A 19,541-nucleotide genomic window follows, 5' to 3' on the forward strand; every position below is an offset into this window, starting at 1 on the left:
TATAATGATAATGGATATTGAGCATTAGCTAATACCAGACACACTGGGATAAAGAAGTCACATGAATGGATTCTCAGGATAATTCCACGGTAGTTACCGTTATCCCCGTGTTGTATATTAGGAAACCAAGACTGAGAGAAATTAAAGTATCCAGTATCACAGAGTTAGAACATTGTAGAGGTAGGTTTCCAACCCAGGTTTGATTCCAAAGCCTTGCTCTTAACTCTAAGCCAATACTGCCTCATAGTCGCACTGTTGCCAGGCAACCTAAAGTCTATGACCACTGTCTTAAAGATTAGCCTGGTATTTATGACTCTGAGATGGATGATTTGGCTAGGAGTTCCACAGGTACCTCTGTAACTAGCAGTGTTTGCTCTTTTATCTCCCCATCACCTACACCTGTGCTCATTCCATGCCTCTTCTTCGGCAATTCTCCCTGGAGCCAGGCACTGACGGACTTAAGTGAAAAGCACTCATCTTGTTGAAGTGGGCTGTGGATAGAGATCCCTAGTTCTGGGGTTTACAACTTCCTTTCCTGTTCACATGTGCACATAGAAGCTGAATCTATACTCACAGTTATAGGTGGTGATTAAAGTTCTCCAAAATCCACACAAAAGGAAACTTTGAACACCCTATTCTTAAGATCATACCAACAATTAACTTCCTGCTATGTTCGCTGCCCATATATTCAGCAGCAACAAAATTCAATTAAAGCCCAACTCTTATCTGGGAGAGGTAACATGAACTACCAACACTGCAATTCATATCAGTTTAGTTACCAATTACAAGTTAAGATACTTCTGATTTTATAAGAGAAGAAGGATGTAACAAGTCAACTGGATATCGAGTCAAGAATCTAGAATGAAAAATTATGTGGATGGCTGATGACTGTTTAGAAGCCAATGACTATAAAAAGAGAACCAGAACAAATAATGCTACACTGATATCTCCTTCTCTGACAGGTAAACTAGGTTGGAAGATCCAGATTGCCTTTAAATCTCTCAAAGGCTTTCTTGTAGATTATTTGCATTTATTCAGTCTATTCCATAAGGGTGGTCCAGAACAAGTAAATAGAAGATACTATGAAACACTGTTTGAGTCAATACAAAAGTGAAATTACCAATAGTCACAGATGCCTAAAAGTGGAGGAAACAAGTTCTGTTTGGAATGTTTAAGTATAGAAAAATATGACCATTCAGCAGGTTGTCAGGTTTCATGCTCTGAAAGAGAAGGATATATAACTTGTAACTCCCTTCTAAAAAGACTCTAGAATTTTATCAGTGGGACACAAGACAGGTAGGTTTTGATGCAGATATCAAGAATGGTCTAAAACAGTGATTGTGAAAGTGAAAGAACAGGCTTGGATGGGTATTCTGGAGGCTGGAGGAACAGTGCCAAAGGAAGGAGGAGAAATGAAAGGCCATGCAGTCAAACTGCTACTTTCCCATTTTGTGCACAGCACATGCATCTTGGAACTGGATCCCTCAGTGATGTCATTCTCCGGGCTGTGGGGCAACTTGCCCATCAATTTTCACTTACTTGTCTTTGCAGTGGAACCCAGAAAGTCATCAGCGTCTGAGTATTTTTGCTAAACAGTAACAGGGCACTTGAACCAAGTTATATTTCTTCTTATCAAGTTTGCTGATGAGTAAAATTTGACATTTCCAAGACATGGGGGAAAAAATCCCACCTTCAGGAGCATGCTGCAGACTACATATTAAAAGGCAACTATAACACCATGTTCTGCTCAGCTGTTTCTCTTGCCAGGCTTAGTATGGAATCCAGGAGAAGGATTTGGTCTCAAATCCTAAAAACATAGCTCCAAGACTAACATACATGGTTCAGTGAGCCAAAAGAATGACAACGCTTTCATTTAATCCTCAGCTGCTCTCTCGTGTCAGTCCACAGTGTGTTTAACTCCAGCCAGTGCTATTTTTCTCAGGTTCAAATCCTTTCCAAATAGATTTTGTACTACCAAGCCAAGTGTTGCAGAGTACCTTGCTTAATGGAATCGAAAACATTAAAAAAAATTAAATATATGTGTGAATGAATGACTGTGATGGACTGTATGTCCATCACAGTCATTTGTATATCAGTATCTCCAAAGTCATGTGTTAAAGACCTAACCCCTTCAGTGTGATGGCATTTGAAAGTGGGACCTTTGGGAAGTAGTTCTAGTTAGAGGAGGTCATGAGGATGGAGCCCCATGATGGGATTAGTGCCCTCCCTCTCTCCCTCTCTCCCCCTCCCTCCCTTGCCCTCTCCCCACTCTCCCCATTCCTCTCCCTCTCTCCACCTGAGGGCACAGTGAGAAGACAGTTGTCTGCAACCAAGAGGAAAGCCCTCACCAGAAATGAAACTGGCCACCTTGATCTTGAACCTTCCAGCTTAAGGTTCTGTTAAGCCACCCAGTCTGCAGTATTTGCTGTGGCGGCTGAAGCAGACTGAGACAATGACTCCGGGCCTTCTGCAGAACTGGGATTTACAGACGAGGAGTGGTCACAGCTTGGAGGTCAAGGCTGGACAGAACCTAACTAGTACAGCAGCAGGTTACCTATTTTTTTACACTATCATGTTGGAAAACTCATATGAGGATGTATTCAATATCACATATCAGGTCCCTTTGAAAATAACATCTTTAATTATTTTTGGAAAGGCAATATTAGTTCAATATAGAACATTTGAAAAGCATTAAGAACATTAACAAGAGAATGAAAAACACCTGCATTTTCTCAGCTGCTCAGACAATCACCGTTTGACATGATGTTTATCTTCCTGGAACTATTTTCCCTCCAGAGAGTTAACTTGACTGAGACCACAGGGCTTGTGGGAGGGTTTCCTCTGACCGTGACAACCACTACAGTTCTACTGTCACCTTAAAGAAACCCATCCTCTTACCCTCATGGGGGCATTATTGAGAAGTGATTTTCCTTTCAGGATCTCAGGGTGGATAGTCACATCCTGTAACATCCATAGATAGATCAGAACTGGTTGCCTGCGGTGGCAGTTAGGGATTAACTGCAAGGGGCACCAGGAAACTTTCTGGGATAATGGAAACACTCTCTATATTATTTGGAGTATTGACTACATATTTGTGTACATTTATCAAAACACATCAAATTGACACTTGAGATCTATGGAGAGAAGTGGCCAGGAAAGATAATGCCAATACCCATTATTAGAACATGTGCTTTGACACATTTTCCAAAGAATGCTTTAAGAGTAAACATTATGTACTCAATACCACACCCTAGGCTAACGGCTTCATGAGCTCCTCTATTTAATTCTGGCAACTGCCCTCGGAGGTGCACTTCTAGAATCTCTATTTTACCAGTGAAGAAACTGAGGTTTAGTGGGGTTAAGTAATTTATTTAAAATTCCACAGCTGAGAAGTAGCAGGGCAAAACTGGGACCCAAGTCCCTCCAGCCCTGCAAATAAAGCTTTAGCAACATGCACGGCTTTTGACTCAGTAGTACCTCAAGGAATCTGTTCTCAGGAAACAACCAAAGACAGATTCAAATACATGTATACAGGATATAAGCTTATCATTATTAATGATATTTAAGTAGGTCCATATGATAAATCACTATCACTTAATATTAGTTTGAAAAGAGAATGCAAATGACTTTCATGGTAGGGGAAAATGGTCGTGACATAGCAAGTAAAAAAAAAAGGTTAAAAATGTATGTATAGTGTGACTTGTATTTTGTTTCTTTTTAAAAAAATAAACACATTTTAAAACTTTTAGGAAATAGAGCAAAATGAAAAGAATTACCTTTCACTGGTAGGATTATAGGTTTATTTCATTTTTACTTTTTATATTTAAAATTTTCAATAATTGCTATGTGTTACTTTTGTAACTAGAGAGGCAAGAATAAATTTTATTTAAAAAATAAAAGACACGGGAAAAATCATTGTTTTCACTAATGAATATATATTCCATGAAGATTATATATACATTTTTATGAAGAATTTTTTGTACAGCCTAGTTTGAAGATACATTCCTTTAATAACTTTTGGGTGTTATTGTTATTCAGTAACTTACAAATAACCATAGAGAAGTGAAATCACCAGGCTTTCTACCATAGTCATATGTGTAAAACACACATGGTAGGTTTAAAGAACTTACAAAGCAATGTTCAGTTTATAAAATGATCTTGATAAACTTATTATCTTAGCTTTCAGCAGAAAGGCATAAAAAATGGAATAGATTACTATTGAAGTACTCTGAATATAGCAAGCAGAATTAAAGTAACTCTGAGCCCAATCAGCATCACCTTAAGCAAAAAAGTATACAACTGACATTTGCTGCAAATGCCATGGTCCTAAGTCATTGTGTGCAGAAATGTGGCAGATGAAGCAGGGCAGAGACCACCAGTGTCTCTCCAGCCCATGTACTACAGGGCTCCTTTTTAAAGAACACTTGCGGAAACACCAACAGACAAGTCTGTCTCTATGAAATTCCTTTCACTTGAGAATTACAGTCACTGGAAGAAACTGTGTCCTTGTAACAGGTGGAAGGTTTATACTACCATCGAAATGAAAATCCGAAATTTAGAAATTCTTGAAGAATTAGAACTCTCATTTGAAAATTACTCATATGGAGGATCAAATATTCTTTTCAGTTAGAGCAGAGAAATTCTCAAAAGGCTTTCACTTACTAAAAAAATCACTACCTGGAATTCTGAGCAAATCATGGGTTTGGACCAGTAAAACACAGCAGATAGACAGTGGGTTAGACAGCCATGCTCCCTGCCCTCAGAGCGGCCCACATGCAGAGGCAGAGGCCAGGGAAAGTGCTAAGGGAAGGGTGCCACAGGAGTAGAGAGGACAGGTGCCTCTCCTAGATTGAGTCTAGGAGGCTTCCTAGAGGAGGTGACAATGACAGCTAAGCTGAGACTGCACAGGTCAGCAAGTATCTGCTTGGCAAAGGGCGGGGAAAAGATCTAGGCAAAGAGAACTGCTTGGGCAAAAGCCTGGAGTTTGAGAGAACTCAGCACCTCCTGGAGTCAAAACTGAGGTGGGAGTACAGAGTTCCATCACATGCTGTGACCTTGAATAGGTTATTTTATTCCCCAGAGCCTTGTTTCCTCATCTGTAAAATAGGGATGATGCCATTTACTTTGGATAGATGTCTTAAGAAGTTAAATGTAAATAGGTAAAAGCTCCTTACAGAGGCATTTATGCTTACAAGATAAATGCTCAGTACATGAGGCTATTATTCTGTATTGCAGAATCAAGGTGAGAGAGCTAGGATCCTCTCCCTCCACTCTGCATCCTGCTCCAGCCTTCTGTTCTCTTTGCCAGTGCTTGACCTTGTAGAGGACTCCCCTTCCTCCCCAAAGCTTGGCATCCTTACCATTCATTCTGCCTGGAATGCTCTTGTCCCAGATACCACATAGAGCCTCCTCACATTCTAAGGTTTCTGCTTTTCTGCTCAAGTGCCCCATTCTCCCTGAACTTGATCTCCCCATTAGGCAGATTTTTCTCCATAGAATTTATCATCCCAACATTCACTATATTTACTTTTTGTTTGTCTGACTAACTGAGCTGAAACTTAAGCTCCCTGAGAGTAGTTTTTGTCTGCTTTATTTCCAGAATTTAGAACAGTGCCTTGTACATAGTATGTGTTCAACACATACATGTTAAAAAAATGAACCAAATACCCTAAGCTTAAGGACCTGGCATAAGACTTTGCATTGACTAGGCATTTCCTAAGCATTTGCTGAGCAATTAAATCACTTTTTCCAAATGGCGGTATTCACATGGTACCTAAAGATCAACTGACTGTATTGTCATTGCTTAGCAAATAAATCCAACATTGCATTTAATTACAGTGAAGCAGTGGTTGCTTGATCAATTCAGTGGGGATAAGAGCAAAACAGATGGTCTGATTTCATTAGCCTGTGGAATCTATTAACACATTTATCAATTAGTTCCAAATAACCACAGCCTTTGTTGATACAAAAGGTCAAACACTGATGAAGTATGCCAGGATCAGTATTCTGATTTAATAAGTACAGAAACAGGGTGTTTCAGGGCTGAAATTTCTTTCAGCCATTAATCTGGATCCTTTGAGAAACTGCATTAATGGGACTAAGCTGCCAGGATAGTCACTCCAGTAATGGCCCAAAAATGTTCTTGAATATCCCCTCAAATAAACAAATGAAAATTTGCTTCAATACTGGAGAAATTAAACTCAAAATGAGTTTAACTGCTTGCCCCATAGGTTAAAGAGACGACTGAGATTTAAAACAAAATGTAAGAGTACAGTCTTTGAGTTTTATAAGCTGTCCCATATGCTTCAGGGCTTCATAAGGAAACTGTCTTAAGGATTTATAAGTACATGGTAAATATATTAACTATACACAATTTCAAAATATTGCTAAAATGCAAAGGAAATGATTTGGTTGGAAAGAAAAGCATTTCAGATTTAGTTTTCTGTAAAAGACTGGCCTTCAGAGGGCTGATTTTTACAAGCTCAAACTCCAATTTCTCTAAAGAATTCACTATTTTTGAGGAAGCATCTTGAGGATAATTTCAGCTCCAGCCTATGCTACGAAGAAAACCCAAAACAGCTGATAGCACGTATGCAAAGAATTATTTCTCATATTGACATGGCATGTTTCAAAGAGCTTTCACATGTTCACTTTCATTTTATTTGAGATGGTGCCACAGGGAAGCCATCAATGGTATTCCTGTTGCACAGATAGGCAAACAGACTCAAGAATTCTGCAACCTTCCCACATTCCCAGGACCAGCATGAAGCGGGGCTGGGTCTAGCACCCAAGTCTTCTGAAAACCATGCCCAGCATTCCTTCAGTTGAAAGAATATATGCTGCCCCTCAAAGTTATTTTAAAATAAGTTATTTTTTTCTATTCTTTTATAGCATTATATTTTAAGTGGAACTGTACTGTGGGGATGCTTATGCTAAATGATAAAGTATTAACAATTAAAAAAAAACCTGGAGCCAAATTGAGGCAGATTTTGAATGGGTCTGTTTCCCAGGGTTTTGACCTTGGCTCACTGTTGCATTTAAGACATTCTTGTTGAGTAATCTCATCCAGTCCCATGATCTCAACTAAGAGCTTTGTTCTGATGACTTCCAATTACTTAGTTCCATCCCATCTTCTTCACTGGGCTTGAGACCATATCACCCAGTCTGCTGAGCATCTTCACTGGAATGTGTCTTGCATATCTGACATACTGTTTCTAAGTCTTTCTACCTTCTTTTCTGCCTAGATCTCTTCCTGGGTTCATGATCTTTCCTAGTTAATGGCACCATCATCCATTCAACCTTCTAGCTAAACACCTAGGAATGACCCTAGGTTTCCTCTTCACTCCCTGGATTTACCTAGTCACTAAGTCCTGTCTTTTCTACTTGATGGTATCCCTTAAACCAATGCCCTTCTCCTCTTCTACCATTACTGTCTCAGTTCAGGTGCTCCTTGTCTCCTTAGCTGGAACACCACAAAAGCCACAAACTGAACCTCCTCCATGTTCACATGTCCACATGTACCCTCCCTCAAGTAAGTGTAAAATATAAATCCCTTCATGTCACACAACCTGCTGAAAATTCTTCAAAGACCCTCTTTTACTTGCTACGTAAGACCAAACTCCCTGGCATGGAATTTGTGTCTGACACTGCAAGTTTCCTATCAAATGACATTCTCTCCCTCTTTTTTTAAAAAATAAGAGAACCCTGATATTTTAGCTGGAACATGGCCATGTAATAATTTCCTAGTTTTCACTGCAGCAAGGTGCAGCCATGTGACTAAGTTCTGACCAACCCCCTGGTAAATGCTGAGTGGAATTTCAAGAAGTCTCCTTAAAGGAAACTGGCTCAGCTGGGAAGAATGCCCTTCACCCTTCTTGCTGCCTGGAACTGGAATGCTGAGATGCTCCTGGAGCTTCAGCAAACATGTTAGACCATGAGGTAACCTTGAAGGTGGCAGAACAGAAAAGATAATAATCTGGGTCCCAGATACCTCCAGAGAGTATTTATGGAAGAGTTGGACTTTTTACAGGAAAGGAAAATGCATTTCTATCTTGTTTAAGCCACAGGACTTTCCATTTCCCGTGAGGGGCAATGGTGCCAAATCCTAGGTGATACAGAATGCAGATATCTCAAGAACATTAACCCTTTTGCAGCTTCACTTACGCCAACCCTTCTAGCCTTATCTCACATCATAGCTCCAACTTTAGATTCCAGTACTACCAAAATTTGTGTTGTTTTTCTACCTCACCCACATATTGACCTTGAACATTCATACTTCCCAGCTTGTGTTTGAGCTTACTCCTGCCCAAATGCCCTCTTTATCTTTGTTCTGCTTTTCACTTTCCACACTCAGCTCAGGTGTCACCTCCTATAGGTTTTCCTAAACCTCCACTTTAGGCTAAATGACATTTTTTGTGCTTCCAGAATAACCTGGGCATACTCCAGTTTTGGAATCCATCTGCCACTAATTTATGGGCCATTTCTCCCACTCTACAGAAAGAGCCTCAAAGAGCAGACATCACATCCACTAATCTTTTTTATCTATATCTCCTAACACAAGTGGAGCTCAGCAAATAGGTTCTGAGCATAAATGCATGTTCCTCATTGAAATGCAGTAAACAATCTCGAAGGCCTCCAAATGTACAATTAGCTCTTCAGGCCAGCAATAAGTTGAAAACTGAAATGAAATTTTCTAATGGTGAATTTTTTTTTTTTTCTGGAGATGGAAAACAAATTGCAAGTGAGCCATCCTAAGAAAACACCCATTTTGAGAAGCAATTTACTGTTTGGGTGTTTCAGACTTGAATTCCCTCATCTGAAAAGAGAACTTGGCCCTCAGTCATCTTGGAGGTCTCACCTGGCTCTAACATTTTATAATTCCATTGTGGAATATAAACACAGAACTGGACACAAGAAACTCACTGTGAAGGGATGGCTCCTCCAAGGATTGGCAATGCAACCAGTCTTACCTAACTTTTTAAATAAATTATTTACAAGGAGTACCTAATAAAATCTCAGAGTCATCAGATGACAGAGAACTCTAGTATCATGAAATGCCAGTTGCGGGGTGATAGGCCTCCTAGACTACAACCATACTGACCTGGTTTAAGAGCCCTTGAACTTGCCATCCTCCTTCCTGATACTGGCAACGAGCACTTGCTATTCCTTCTGTCTTGAATGCTCTTTCTGTCTCTCTTCACTAGTTACCTCAGCTCAACAGTCACTTCCTTCGGAAAATCTTCCATCTTTCCCTGACCCGACTGAACCACCCTTTCAGAGATTCTCCTTCATTGCAGTGCATTCCTCTTCTTCATAGCACTGGTCACAGTTGTGATTTTCTATTACTATGATCATTTGATTGATGTCTTTTTCTCTCACTAGACCATATTCTCCACAAGGGTGTATTTTTGTTTTTCTCATTGTTGTATCCATATTCTTGGCAGAGAGTTGATGCTCAGGGAATACTTATTAAATATCTCCAAAGGTTGTATGAGGAGGGAGAAAACTGGCTGATGAGTTTTATTTGAGGGAAGTGTCAAGCTATTCTAATAAACTGGAAATCCTCTGAGTTCTCTATCCCATCTTGGAAAAAAGTTAGGGATTCAAGTTACTTTCTGGTAACAGTGAAAGAACAGGCACTGAATGAGGCCACTATTTGGCAGAACAGAAAGATAAGCTAAGAAAGGAGGCAGACATATTACTATAAAGTTGGGAGTTCCAGTAGCAATCTGGGTAAGGGCTCATAGTCAGAAACCAATGTGGAAGTTACTAACGCATTGTGGGTCCCATCGCTAGCACCTTCAGAAGAAACAAGGACTATACGAAAATAACAAATGACAATTTGTAGCTGTCTTTGCAGCAAGCAGATCAAGAAAGAGTAGACCTTTTTCTTGGAGTAGAAGGAATGATGTTATCAGATAGCAAAGGGAAAATAGAACTCCTAAATTTGACTTTCATCTTTATCTCAGAAGATTTTTCTCACTAGACTGAGTATAATAAATATAAGGATGGAATAAAATTCCAATATAGGTGAGATAACAGTAACAGTCCAAAATTATAGGCCTCTGAAAGTCTGCTGATTAGAAAATTAGGAGTTAGATGGATTCCAGAGATGGGAATCAGATTGATTTTGCCAAAATTTTCAAGAAGGGGAAAGGAAGATATCAGAGAGCAATGACTTAAGTTTGTGGTATTCATCACTGAACAGAAACGCAAATTGATTTGGAAACAGATGACTTGTTCTTAGACACAGAAGCAATGCTCGAAAAGGTGGCCTCACCATGGGCTCTCTGAGCAAAGCTATGCTCAGCCAACTTCAGATCACACAGGTATCGGGAGTCAGAGGCACCTGATGGCCCTTTATGATACCCCTGAGAACCAAGAGTCAGATGATATTAGAGATTGGTGTATTAATACAGATCCAATGGCTGTGTTCAGAGACTAGTTTAACAGATTTTACCATGGAGGAAGATAATAAATCTTCCCAAATTCTGAATTTAGAAAAAGTCAAATTGGATAGAGATTGTTTTCACAATTTGTGGAGAAATCGGGGTGATTTTCTTTAAAAGTTAATGTGCTACATAATTATATGAGTACAAAACAATATGTCAGGTCTGACAGTCAAGCTCTGTTGACAGTTCTACATCTGGACAGTGGGAAAGCAAATTACCACACTAAGCACTTGGAGCTTTAGGGGTAAACAGTAATTATTATGCAACCAGCATACTAATCATAGGGCTCAAAGTGGTCACAAGTTGAAAGTGTGTGTTAAAATATGCTGTGTTTAAGTATAACATGTTTGCACTCAAGGAATTAAAATTTACACTGCACGCTTCTATAAATTCTTCCTCATTCAACATATTTTAGAAACATTCCATGTTTTTGTCAAAAACAGCAAATCCAATGGATGCTGGCTGGGTTTAGGAGTTTGGGGTTGAAATGTCAATGATAGCTGAATTCCCCTTTAATATGAAACATGATAGAAAATGGTACCCAGAATGCTGGAGGGCAGGTAAATGGGATGCAGGCCCCTTTCTTTGTCTTCCTAGCTTTTCTGTAGGGCTTGACTCCAAGAAAGTCAACTACCATGTAAATTATTTATGAGCACTATCTGGGCTCCCAATCAGCCAATGAGCCTAGGACAGTAGAATGAATAGTGTTTTTTTCCTTTAGCAGAGTGACTCATTGACTGCTTACTTCCTAGCCCTCAATTCTGGGTAGAATTCTGGGCCTCAATTCTTGGTTTCTGGCAGGCTCCAGACCTTCCAGCCAAAGGCAAAGGGGCAGAATCTTCTTTTGCTGTATCTCCCGGGAACTGGGTTTCTGTTCCACCATGAAATGCAAGTGAACACTTCTGAGAATCAGGGTCAGAACACAAGCAGAAAAGCACATAAATGTACCTGGCCTGTCTCCTCTCACATAAGGCACAGCCAGCTAAGAGAGAGAAAAAAGTCATGCAAGAGGGAGCCTAAGGCCCTACCTTCTAAAGTCCCACTGGTCAATGCCTTGTGAATGGGATCATCTTTGTAATTTGCTAGAAAATAAACACTTCCTCGGGGGAAAAAAAAATAAGTCCAAACAAACAACACCATAAACTCCACATACCTTGGAGACATACCTTGGAGATATTGCAGATTCGGTTCCAGACCACCACAATAAAGTGAGTATCATAATAAAGCGAGTCAAATGAAATTTTTCATTGCATATACAAGTTACACTATACTGTAGCCTATTAAGTGTGCAACATTATGTCTCAAAAACAATGTACATACTTTAATTAAAAAATACTTACTGCTAAAAAATGCTAACCATCATCTGAGCTTTCAGCTAGTCATAATCTTTTTGTTGGTGGCGGGTCCTGCCTCAGTGTTGATGGCTGCTGACTGATCAGGGTGGTAGTTGCTGAGGGCTGGGGTGGCTGGGGCAATTTCTTAAAATAAGACAACAGTGAAGCTTGCCACATCCATTGGCTCTTCCTTTCACAAATGATTTCTCTGTAGCATGTGATGTTGTTTAATAGCCTTTTACCTACAGTAGAACTTCTTTCAAGACTGAAGTCGATCCTCCCAAACCCTGCCGCTGCTTTACCAACTAAGTGTATGCAATATTCTCAACCCTTTGTGGTCATTTCCACAGTCTTCACAGCATCTTCACCAGGAGCAGGTTCCATCTCAGGAAACCAGTTCCTTTGCTCATCCAGAAGAAGCAACTCCTCATCTGTTAGAGTTTTATCATTGAATTGCAGTGATTCAGACATCTTCAGGCTCTACTTCTAATTCTAGTTCTCCTGCTTTTTTCCACCACAACTATAGCTACGTCCTCCACTGAAGTCCTGAACCCCTCAAAGTCATCCACGAGAGTTAGAGTCAACTTCTTCCAAACTCCTGTTAATGTTGGTAGTTTGACCTCTTCCCATGAATCACAAATGTTCTCATGGCACCTGGAATGGTGAATCCTTTCCAGAAAGTTCTCAATTTACTTTGCCCAGATCCTTCAGAGGAATCACTATCTATAGCAGGTATAGCCTTATCAAATATGTTTCTTAAATACTAAGACTTGAAAATTTAAATCACTCCTTGATCTCTGATGGGCTGCAGAATGGACATTCTGCTAGCAGGCATGAAAACAACATTCATCTCATTGTCCATCTCCTTCAGACCTCTTGGGTGACCAGGTGCATTGTCACTGAGCAGTAATATTTTGAGAGGAATCTTTGTTTTCTGAGCAGTCAGACTCAATAGTGGGCTTAAAATATTCCATTAATTATATTATAAGTAGATATGCTGTCATCCAGGCTTTGCTGTATCATTTATAGAGCACATGAAGTATCGATTTAGCATAATTATTAAGGGCCCAATGACTTTCAAAATGGTCAATGAGCACTGGCTTTAATTTAAAGGCATGATCTTCTCTCCAGATCATTAAAACTTTCTCCATATCAGGAACAAGGCTGTTTGGCTTTCTTATCACTCATGTGTTCACTGGAACAGCACTTTTAATTTCCTTCACAAATTTTTCCTTTGCATTTGCAACCTGGCTGTTTGGCACAAGAGGCCCAGTTTCGGCCTATCTTAGCTTTCAACGGCCTTCCTAAGCTTAATCACTTCTAGCTTTTGATTTCAAGTGAGAGATGTGTGACTCTTGCTTTCACTTGACCACTTGGAGGCCATTGGACAGTTATTTCTTGGCCTAATTTCAATACTGTTGTGTCTCTGAGAATAAGGATACTGATAAGAGGGAGACAGATGGGGGAAAGGCCTGTTGGTGGACCAGTCAGAACACAAACAATATTTATCTATTAAGTTCACTATCTTATATGGGCATGATTTGCAGTGTTCCAAAACAATTACAACTGTAACCTCAAAGATCACTGATCATAGACCACCATAACAAATATAATAATGAAGAAGTTTGAAACATTGCCAGAATTACCAAAACATGACACAGAGACACGAAGTGTGCAAATACTATTAGAAAAATGGCACCAATAGAGTTTTGACACAGGGTTGCCACAAACCTTTAATTTGTAAAAAACACAGTCTCTGCAAAGCTCAATAAAGTGAAATGCAATAAAATTTGGTGTGCTGTTGTGGGGGGGTCAGAAGCATCATCCAGGGAGATTATTTTAGTTCTGATAAAGGCCATCCTGGGACATGTATGATAAATGAGACTGTTTGATGCTCCCCTGTTTCTCACTGTGCTCTCTGGATCAAAATCACACTCTTCTATGACCCAAATATGCCCTTTACTGTGTATGAATTCCAAGGACTGGGCTCTCAAAGGCTTAGCCTTAAGACTGCTCTCAGGCCAGTACACTGAATGGGATTACATTATCCCATGAAATAAATCTACCTGATAAAAATAGTACTCTAATCTATCCTAATTAAATATGTTCCCTTGATGCCCAGCACATCAGTTAAAGCCTTCACATGGGATTCAAGTCAAAGAGTAAATTAAATTCTGTTGATCATTAAACATTTCTGTTGTTTGTAAGCTACCCAAGCCTGTGGTGTTTGGTTATCGCAGCCCAGAAGGACTAAGACTCTGCCTCATTTTCATGAGTTAAATTCCTTCTCACCAGAAGAGGGATAAGAAGCCCACTCTCTGGGGGAGCTCTAACCTACAGTCTCTCCTGAGGAGACAGTGTAGCCCAGTGTTAAAAATGTAATTTGAACTCTGGCTTTACTACCAGCTAATAATGTGGTTATTAAGCCTTTTTAAGACTCATTTATTCATCTAAATGACAAGAATGATAGCTCTACAATAATACCATTAGGAGGATGAAAAGAGAAACGCAGGTAAAGCGCCGGGCCTGTAACAAGCGCTCAGTTCAGCTCTATTGCCATTGTTAAGATTGGTGTTTTGATTTACAGCAGAAGTCCCTGTCAAGTAGGGAAGTCATTATTTTTAGAAGTTAAATGTGGGGAAGGCTTTCTCTGGGGTAAACAGGAGAAACAGACGGACGAGCCATAGAAGAATGGAAGTGGAGCTCATGGCCCAGAGTCTGATGTCACCACGAGGAAGACCGCTGAACTCCCCTCACCAGGCCACGTCAGGGACCACAGCCAGCCATGTGCTGGGCAGAATGCTGAGACACAAAAACTCCACACGGGAGCGGCCAGGGGCACGTCCTAGCCTGGTCAAGAAGCTCAATACACAGGCTGTCTAAAGCAGCCTGGGCAGCTCCATGACTTCACAATGAGTGGAGATTTCTGATCACTTTCAAGCGGGCAACTCCACTGCTGGCTGTCAAGTCCAGCTCCTTGCTCTGCACCCCCTTCTGCACCTCACATCTGGGGCTGCGGCAGAAGGGCGACAGCCTAGTGTGTTTCGGGCTCCACTTGGAAGATTAACGTGGACCTTTCTGTGTGGTGCCTGTTCCACCCACTTTGCTTTCCCACTTCTCTCTGGCTTTGTCGACCAGTTCTGCTACAGTCTTTACCAGACTCATTCCTCTCTTCTTATTTGGAGTCCCAGGGTATTTAAGAATAGTCCACTTTTAAAGCTCTTTCACACTTTAATGATGATGTCAATACTGTCACGAGCTCACAGAAGGAATAGCATTTAGAAAGGCTGATACATAGCAAATTTCAATCAGGAAAATCATTTGACATCCATGCTCCTAATACAAAAGAGAATTTTTCTCAAAGGAAAGAAACAATTCTATCTCAAGAGAAAAAAGAGTGTATGTGGCAACTACGTTATGCTATTTAAAGAGTAGGAGGACATTCACAATAGAAAAAAGGAAAATTTAAGAATAAAGAGTGTCTGACACCATTTCCCACTTTACCCAACCTGTGTCTGACTGAAGTTTCATCTGATACCCCTTGGGCTCTGCGATCTAACAATGTCAATCAGATTTTAAGTCCATTCAGAGTACTATATATTATGATCAAAAGGTGTGTGCCACAAAATGGAATCAAACAATATGTGAGAGGGGGCTACAATTTGATAAAAACCATCAAGCAGCTTGACAGTTCACCTCTTAGCTCCTCATCTGGAGAGCTGCAAGCGCATCTGACCGACATTATTATTGTACCAACCTGGGGCAATGTTTAAGCTATCTACACTCTTCAATTTAATCATGGATTCATAAAATGGAATGTATCACTTCCAATGTTAAAACAAAAAAGAGAGCAACAATGTGTTCAGCACCTTGCCAAGTCTGGATATAACAAGCCCTTAGCCAGCCTGGGGTGGATGGATTCACAAGACGCTTCCAAGCCTCTCAGCCCGTTTTATGAATACCACATGGAGGCAAGTGTTAGCTTGCAGGCACTGCTGAGCAGTGTCACTCATATATTCTACTGGACACTCAAACCTTTGCAGATTTAATTCCAAGCAGATTTCTTTTGATTATATGAGAGATGGAAGGATGGATTAAGCCAGGAAAGTGAACAAGAGATATATCCTGAAAGAGGTTATCAGCAACCGAAACTCACCTGTAGATGATTCCTTTCTCGTGTAGGAACATGAGCGCTGAAATGATTTCTGCAGCATAGAAACGAGCTCGTGCTTCATCAAAACGACGAGACTTCTGAATGTGAAACATCAAGTCGCCCCCATTCACAAACTCCATCACGAAAAACAGTCGGTCCTGGACACAAACACAAGAGAGACTCCAGTGTGGTGTGGCCATTAGCCTGGGTTCAGCCAGCATCACACTGCCTGGGCGGAGCCGTGTGTCAAAGGGAGGCCCTCAGTGAAATGCCCTGACAGCGGATCAGCACCAGAGGGTCTGGTGGGAATAGACCCCTGGGACAGTGAGGATCCCCTTAGGTAATTCCACACAACCTTGAATTTCTTCATTAAATAAGAAGTAGAGAAGGCCACAGAATCCTTTGGCCCTAGTTTTAGCTCTGCATCTTAAACACCATGTACCCTTGAGCTTTTTTTTTTCCCAAAGTTCAACATTAGTAAAGTGAGAACAATGATGCTACCCCGACCCAGTCATAGTTTTATAAACTGGAAGAGAACAACATAAATCTAAACGTGCGTGCCCTTCTTCTGGAATGCACAGGGTTAAACACAGAAAGTAAGGGACATCTAACAGGTCCTCACACTGGGCAGAGAACAATCACAGGAAAAGGAAAATGCTTTAGCAACCAGCCAAACAGCAGTTTCATGACAGCCTCAGAGTAGGCTCAGCATTAGAGAGTCCACTCAGCCCACCAGAAGATTCCTGAGTCAGGAGTGGGAACACACAGACGGGCATGGTGCTGTCTCTACCTGAAAGGAACTCTCAACTCTGCCGGTAAAATGGGGTCTTAAAAAAGATGCAGTGCCCTATGTATTGTGCAAGAGGTGTGAATGGGCTATAGAAACGAAGACTGCTTAATGAAAGCAATGTTAAGTCTCAGTTAAACAGTGATGTCTCCACAGATTAGCACAGATAAAACAAGTGGTGACTCTATAGCATCTTACTATGCTGACGGACAGTAACTGCAATGGGGTATGTGGTGGGGACTTGATAACCACAATGTTGCTCATGTGAAACTGTCATAAAATTGTATGTCAATGATACCTTAATAAAAAAAGAAAAGTGATGTATCCAAGACTGACAGTGTGAAAGCTTTGTGTCAGGAACCTCTAAGATCAGTGGATTCCCTTACTGGTTCCCACAACATTTACTAAGTCCCTGATTAGCTAGGTTCTGGGGACCCAACAGAGAGCAGAAAAGGCACAAAACAGAGACAGTCTCTCCCCTTACAGAGGCTTCTGTGGGAGATACACATTACTTAAAAAAAAAGTCACATAAATAAGTAATTGCAAATTCTGGCACATCCTATTCAGGAAAAGCAGAGGAAACAATGACATCTGGTCATCTGCTGGGGAGTCTGTGGAGGCATCTCGCAAGTGAACCATAAGCTGAGGCCTGCAGGGTGAGCCCCGGGCCAGCAATCGGCCCTCTGTGGGGAGGAGGGCGGGAGGTATTTTATCAGCTCACAGAGGACGTGCAGATGCAGAACCCCATCTTCTGTTAAGGTTGCAAGGCTGTCAGCTTTGCCCAGAGCATGACTGGCTTTGCTGATGGTGTCACCACACATTCACAGCTGAACACTGGATACTCTGAGCTGCTTTTCATCTGCAGGTACATCACTGCTTTAATCAGGCCCATTTGGGTCAGAAAACACCACAACTTGTGACACGTATTCCAATTTTAAATAAGGCCTGCATTAGGATGAAAAAGCCCCCTGAATCTATGGTATCACTCCGAATGTCACCTCTTCATGAATGTGGTATCTCTGCGAATCTATGAGATCTCTCAGCTATGGATATAAGAGTAGAGATGGAATTGCATAATTCACACACACACAAAACCAAACCAAACAACAACATCAAGACAGCTCTCCAAGTTGGCCACTCTGAGCCAACAGAGAAGTAAGCACCCATGAGCCATGTAGGCCAGCAGCTGTCACTGAGCGGGACTGACAAGTGACCAGGCAGAGCTGGGAGCACAAGCTTCAGTGAGCAACAGCACTCCATGATTCTTGTCTGTGAAGGTCTCAGGTGGGATGAACAGGTTAGCAGTGGGGTGGGGTAGAGGGTAAGCATGGATGGAGACGTGTCGGGGGCCACTTCCTGATGTGGATGCTGGGTTCATTTCGAGGGGTGGCTGAGGGGGATGGATGAACGCTACCCCAAACCACCTCTCAGCAGGTAGGGCAGTGTTACACATTTTTTGTTAACTGGCCTGTTCACCTTCTTTTTGGCTATGACAGCAGTCACACAGTTTCCAATAGCTTGAAATACCTGATTATTGGAACTGGGTCAGTAGGTAAGTGACTCTTCCTTAGACTGCTGGAAGTCAGCGTCCTTGGCAAGAGTTTCTATAGCAGTAGTTATCAACACGGTGAGGGTATTATAAGGGAAATGTCATCTATTTCTAGCTCCCCCTCAAATCATTCTCCTATCTCAAGTCTGAGTAGGCAGACTATGGACTACATTCCAAGTCTGGGGGAAGGAAACACAGCCTTCTAGTACTGCTCAAGCCCTTTCTCAGCCCCACCTCCATCTCGGGAGGCAGATTTCCCAGATAATGCAGCTGGCGGTGGTGGTGGCTGCGGGGGGCACCCATACCTACCATGCACAGCAAGGAGGTCACAAGCTACAAAAATGCCAAAAAAAAAAAAGGGTTTCTTTCCATTCAGAGTTTCATTTCTAACAAATCTGGCACCACCTAGAACAGTGGGTACAACTCACACCCATTGGGATACTTGCAGATACATCGACGATTTAGCGGAAAATAATGTCCATCCTATCAAAGGCCTAAAATAATATCACAAGGTGGAAAAATAAAAATATGTTTATAGCAAAGCACTTTTGCTTAAGGAAACCCCTGTTCATTTGCACTTCTTTTCACCCTATTTTAAAATGTTTGCTGCAGAGGTGGCTAAAATTTGGCAGCAATTTCTCAAAGATTTCCTTTGTAGAGGAGACAAATGTCAAAAATGTGCAGTTTTTAGCAAAGAAGATCCACACCACCATTAGGTGGTAGTGGGGAAGGGGGTGGTGAGGGAGCAGCCATCATCAACAATAAAATTTCATTAAGCATGTCCTCAGGTGAGGCTTCTAGAAACTGTGCAATGCATAGCAGCTGCTGCTGCTGGTGGCTGTGATGGTGAGGATATTCTCAGTTAAAAAAACAAAGATCATAAATGTGAATGATTTCAACTATAGCCGAAATGTAGATATGCAGAAGAAAGGACAAAAAATACCACAGAATGACAGAAGTTCACTCTTGGTTGTGGAGTCTGGGAAAACACTATTTCTTCTTTATACTTTTCAGTTTTGCTGAAGGTTTCTATGATGAGTGTGTATCACTTTTCTAATTAAAAACAAACCAAAGTCACATATGCTTTCTCCATATTTTTCTAATTCACATTTGAAAGATAATAGGACAATAGAAGGCACCGTGTTGAGACTGTCCTACTTTTATAGGCAGAGGAAATAAGGAGGCAGCTACAGTAAGAGGGACCTTCACATCCTTTGATGCCCATTATTAAGGGACACTATTAACCACCTTTCCCCTTAATGGCCTT

At 41.1% G+C, this 19,541-nt stretch overlaps 1 protein-coding gene across 3 annotated transcripts in view; it reads right to left on the bottom strand.

Moving 5' to 3' along the window:
• Positions 1-19,541, bottom strand: part of PRKCH (protein kinase C eta) — a 204,874-nt gene that overhangs the window by 47,117 nt on the left and 138,216 nt on the right. For all 3 annotated transcript variants that reach the window (XM_037006698.2, XM_037006687.2, XM_073242289.1), the window contains exon 10: positions 15,942-16,096. In XM_037006698.2, the coding sequence (XP_036862593.1) occupies positions 15,942-16,096 (155 nt within the window). The remainder of the gene's footprint in view (positions 1-15,941; positions 16,097-19,541) is intronic.

Source organism: Manis javanica, chromosome 8, assembly GCF_040802235.1.
Source record: "Manis javanica isolate MJ-LG chromosome 8, MJ_LKY, whole genome shotgun sequence".
In the NCBI taxonomy this organism is placed as follows: Eukaryota; Metazoa; Chordata; class Mammalia; order Pholidota; family Manidae; genus Manis; species Manis javanica.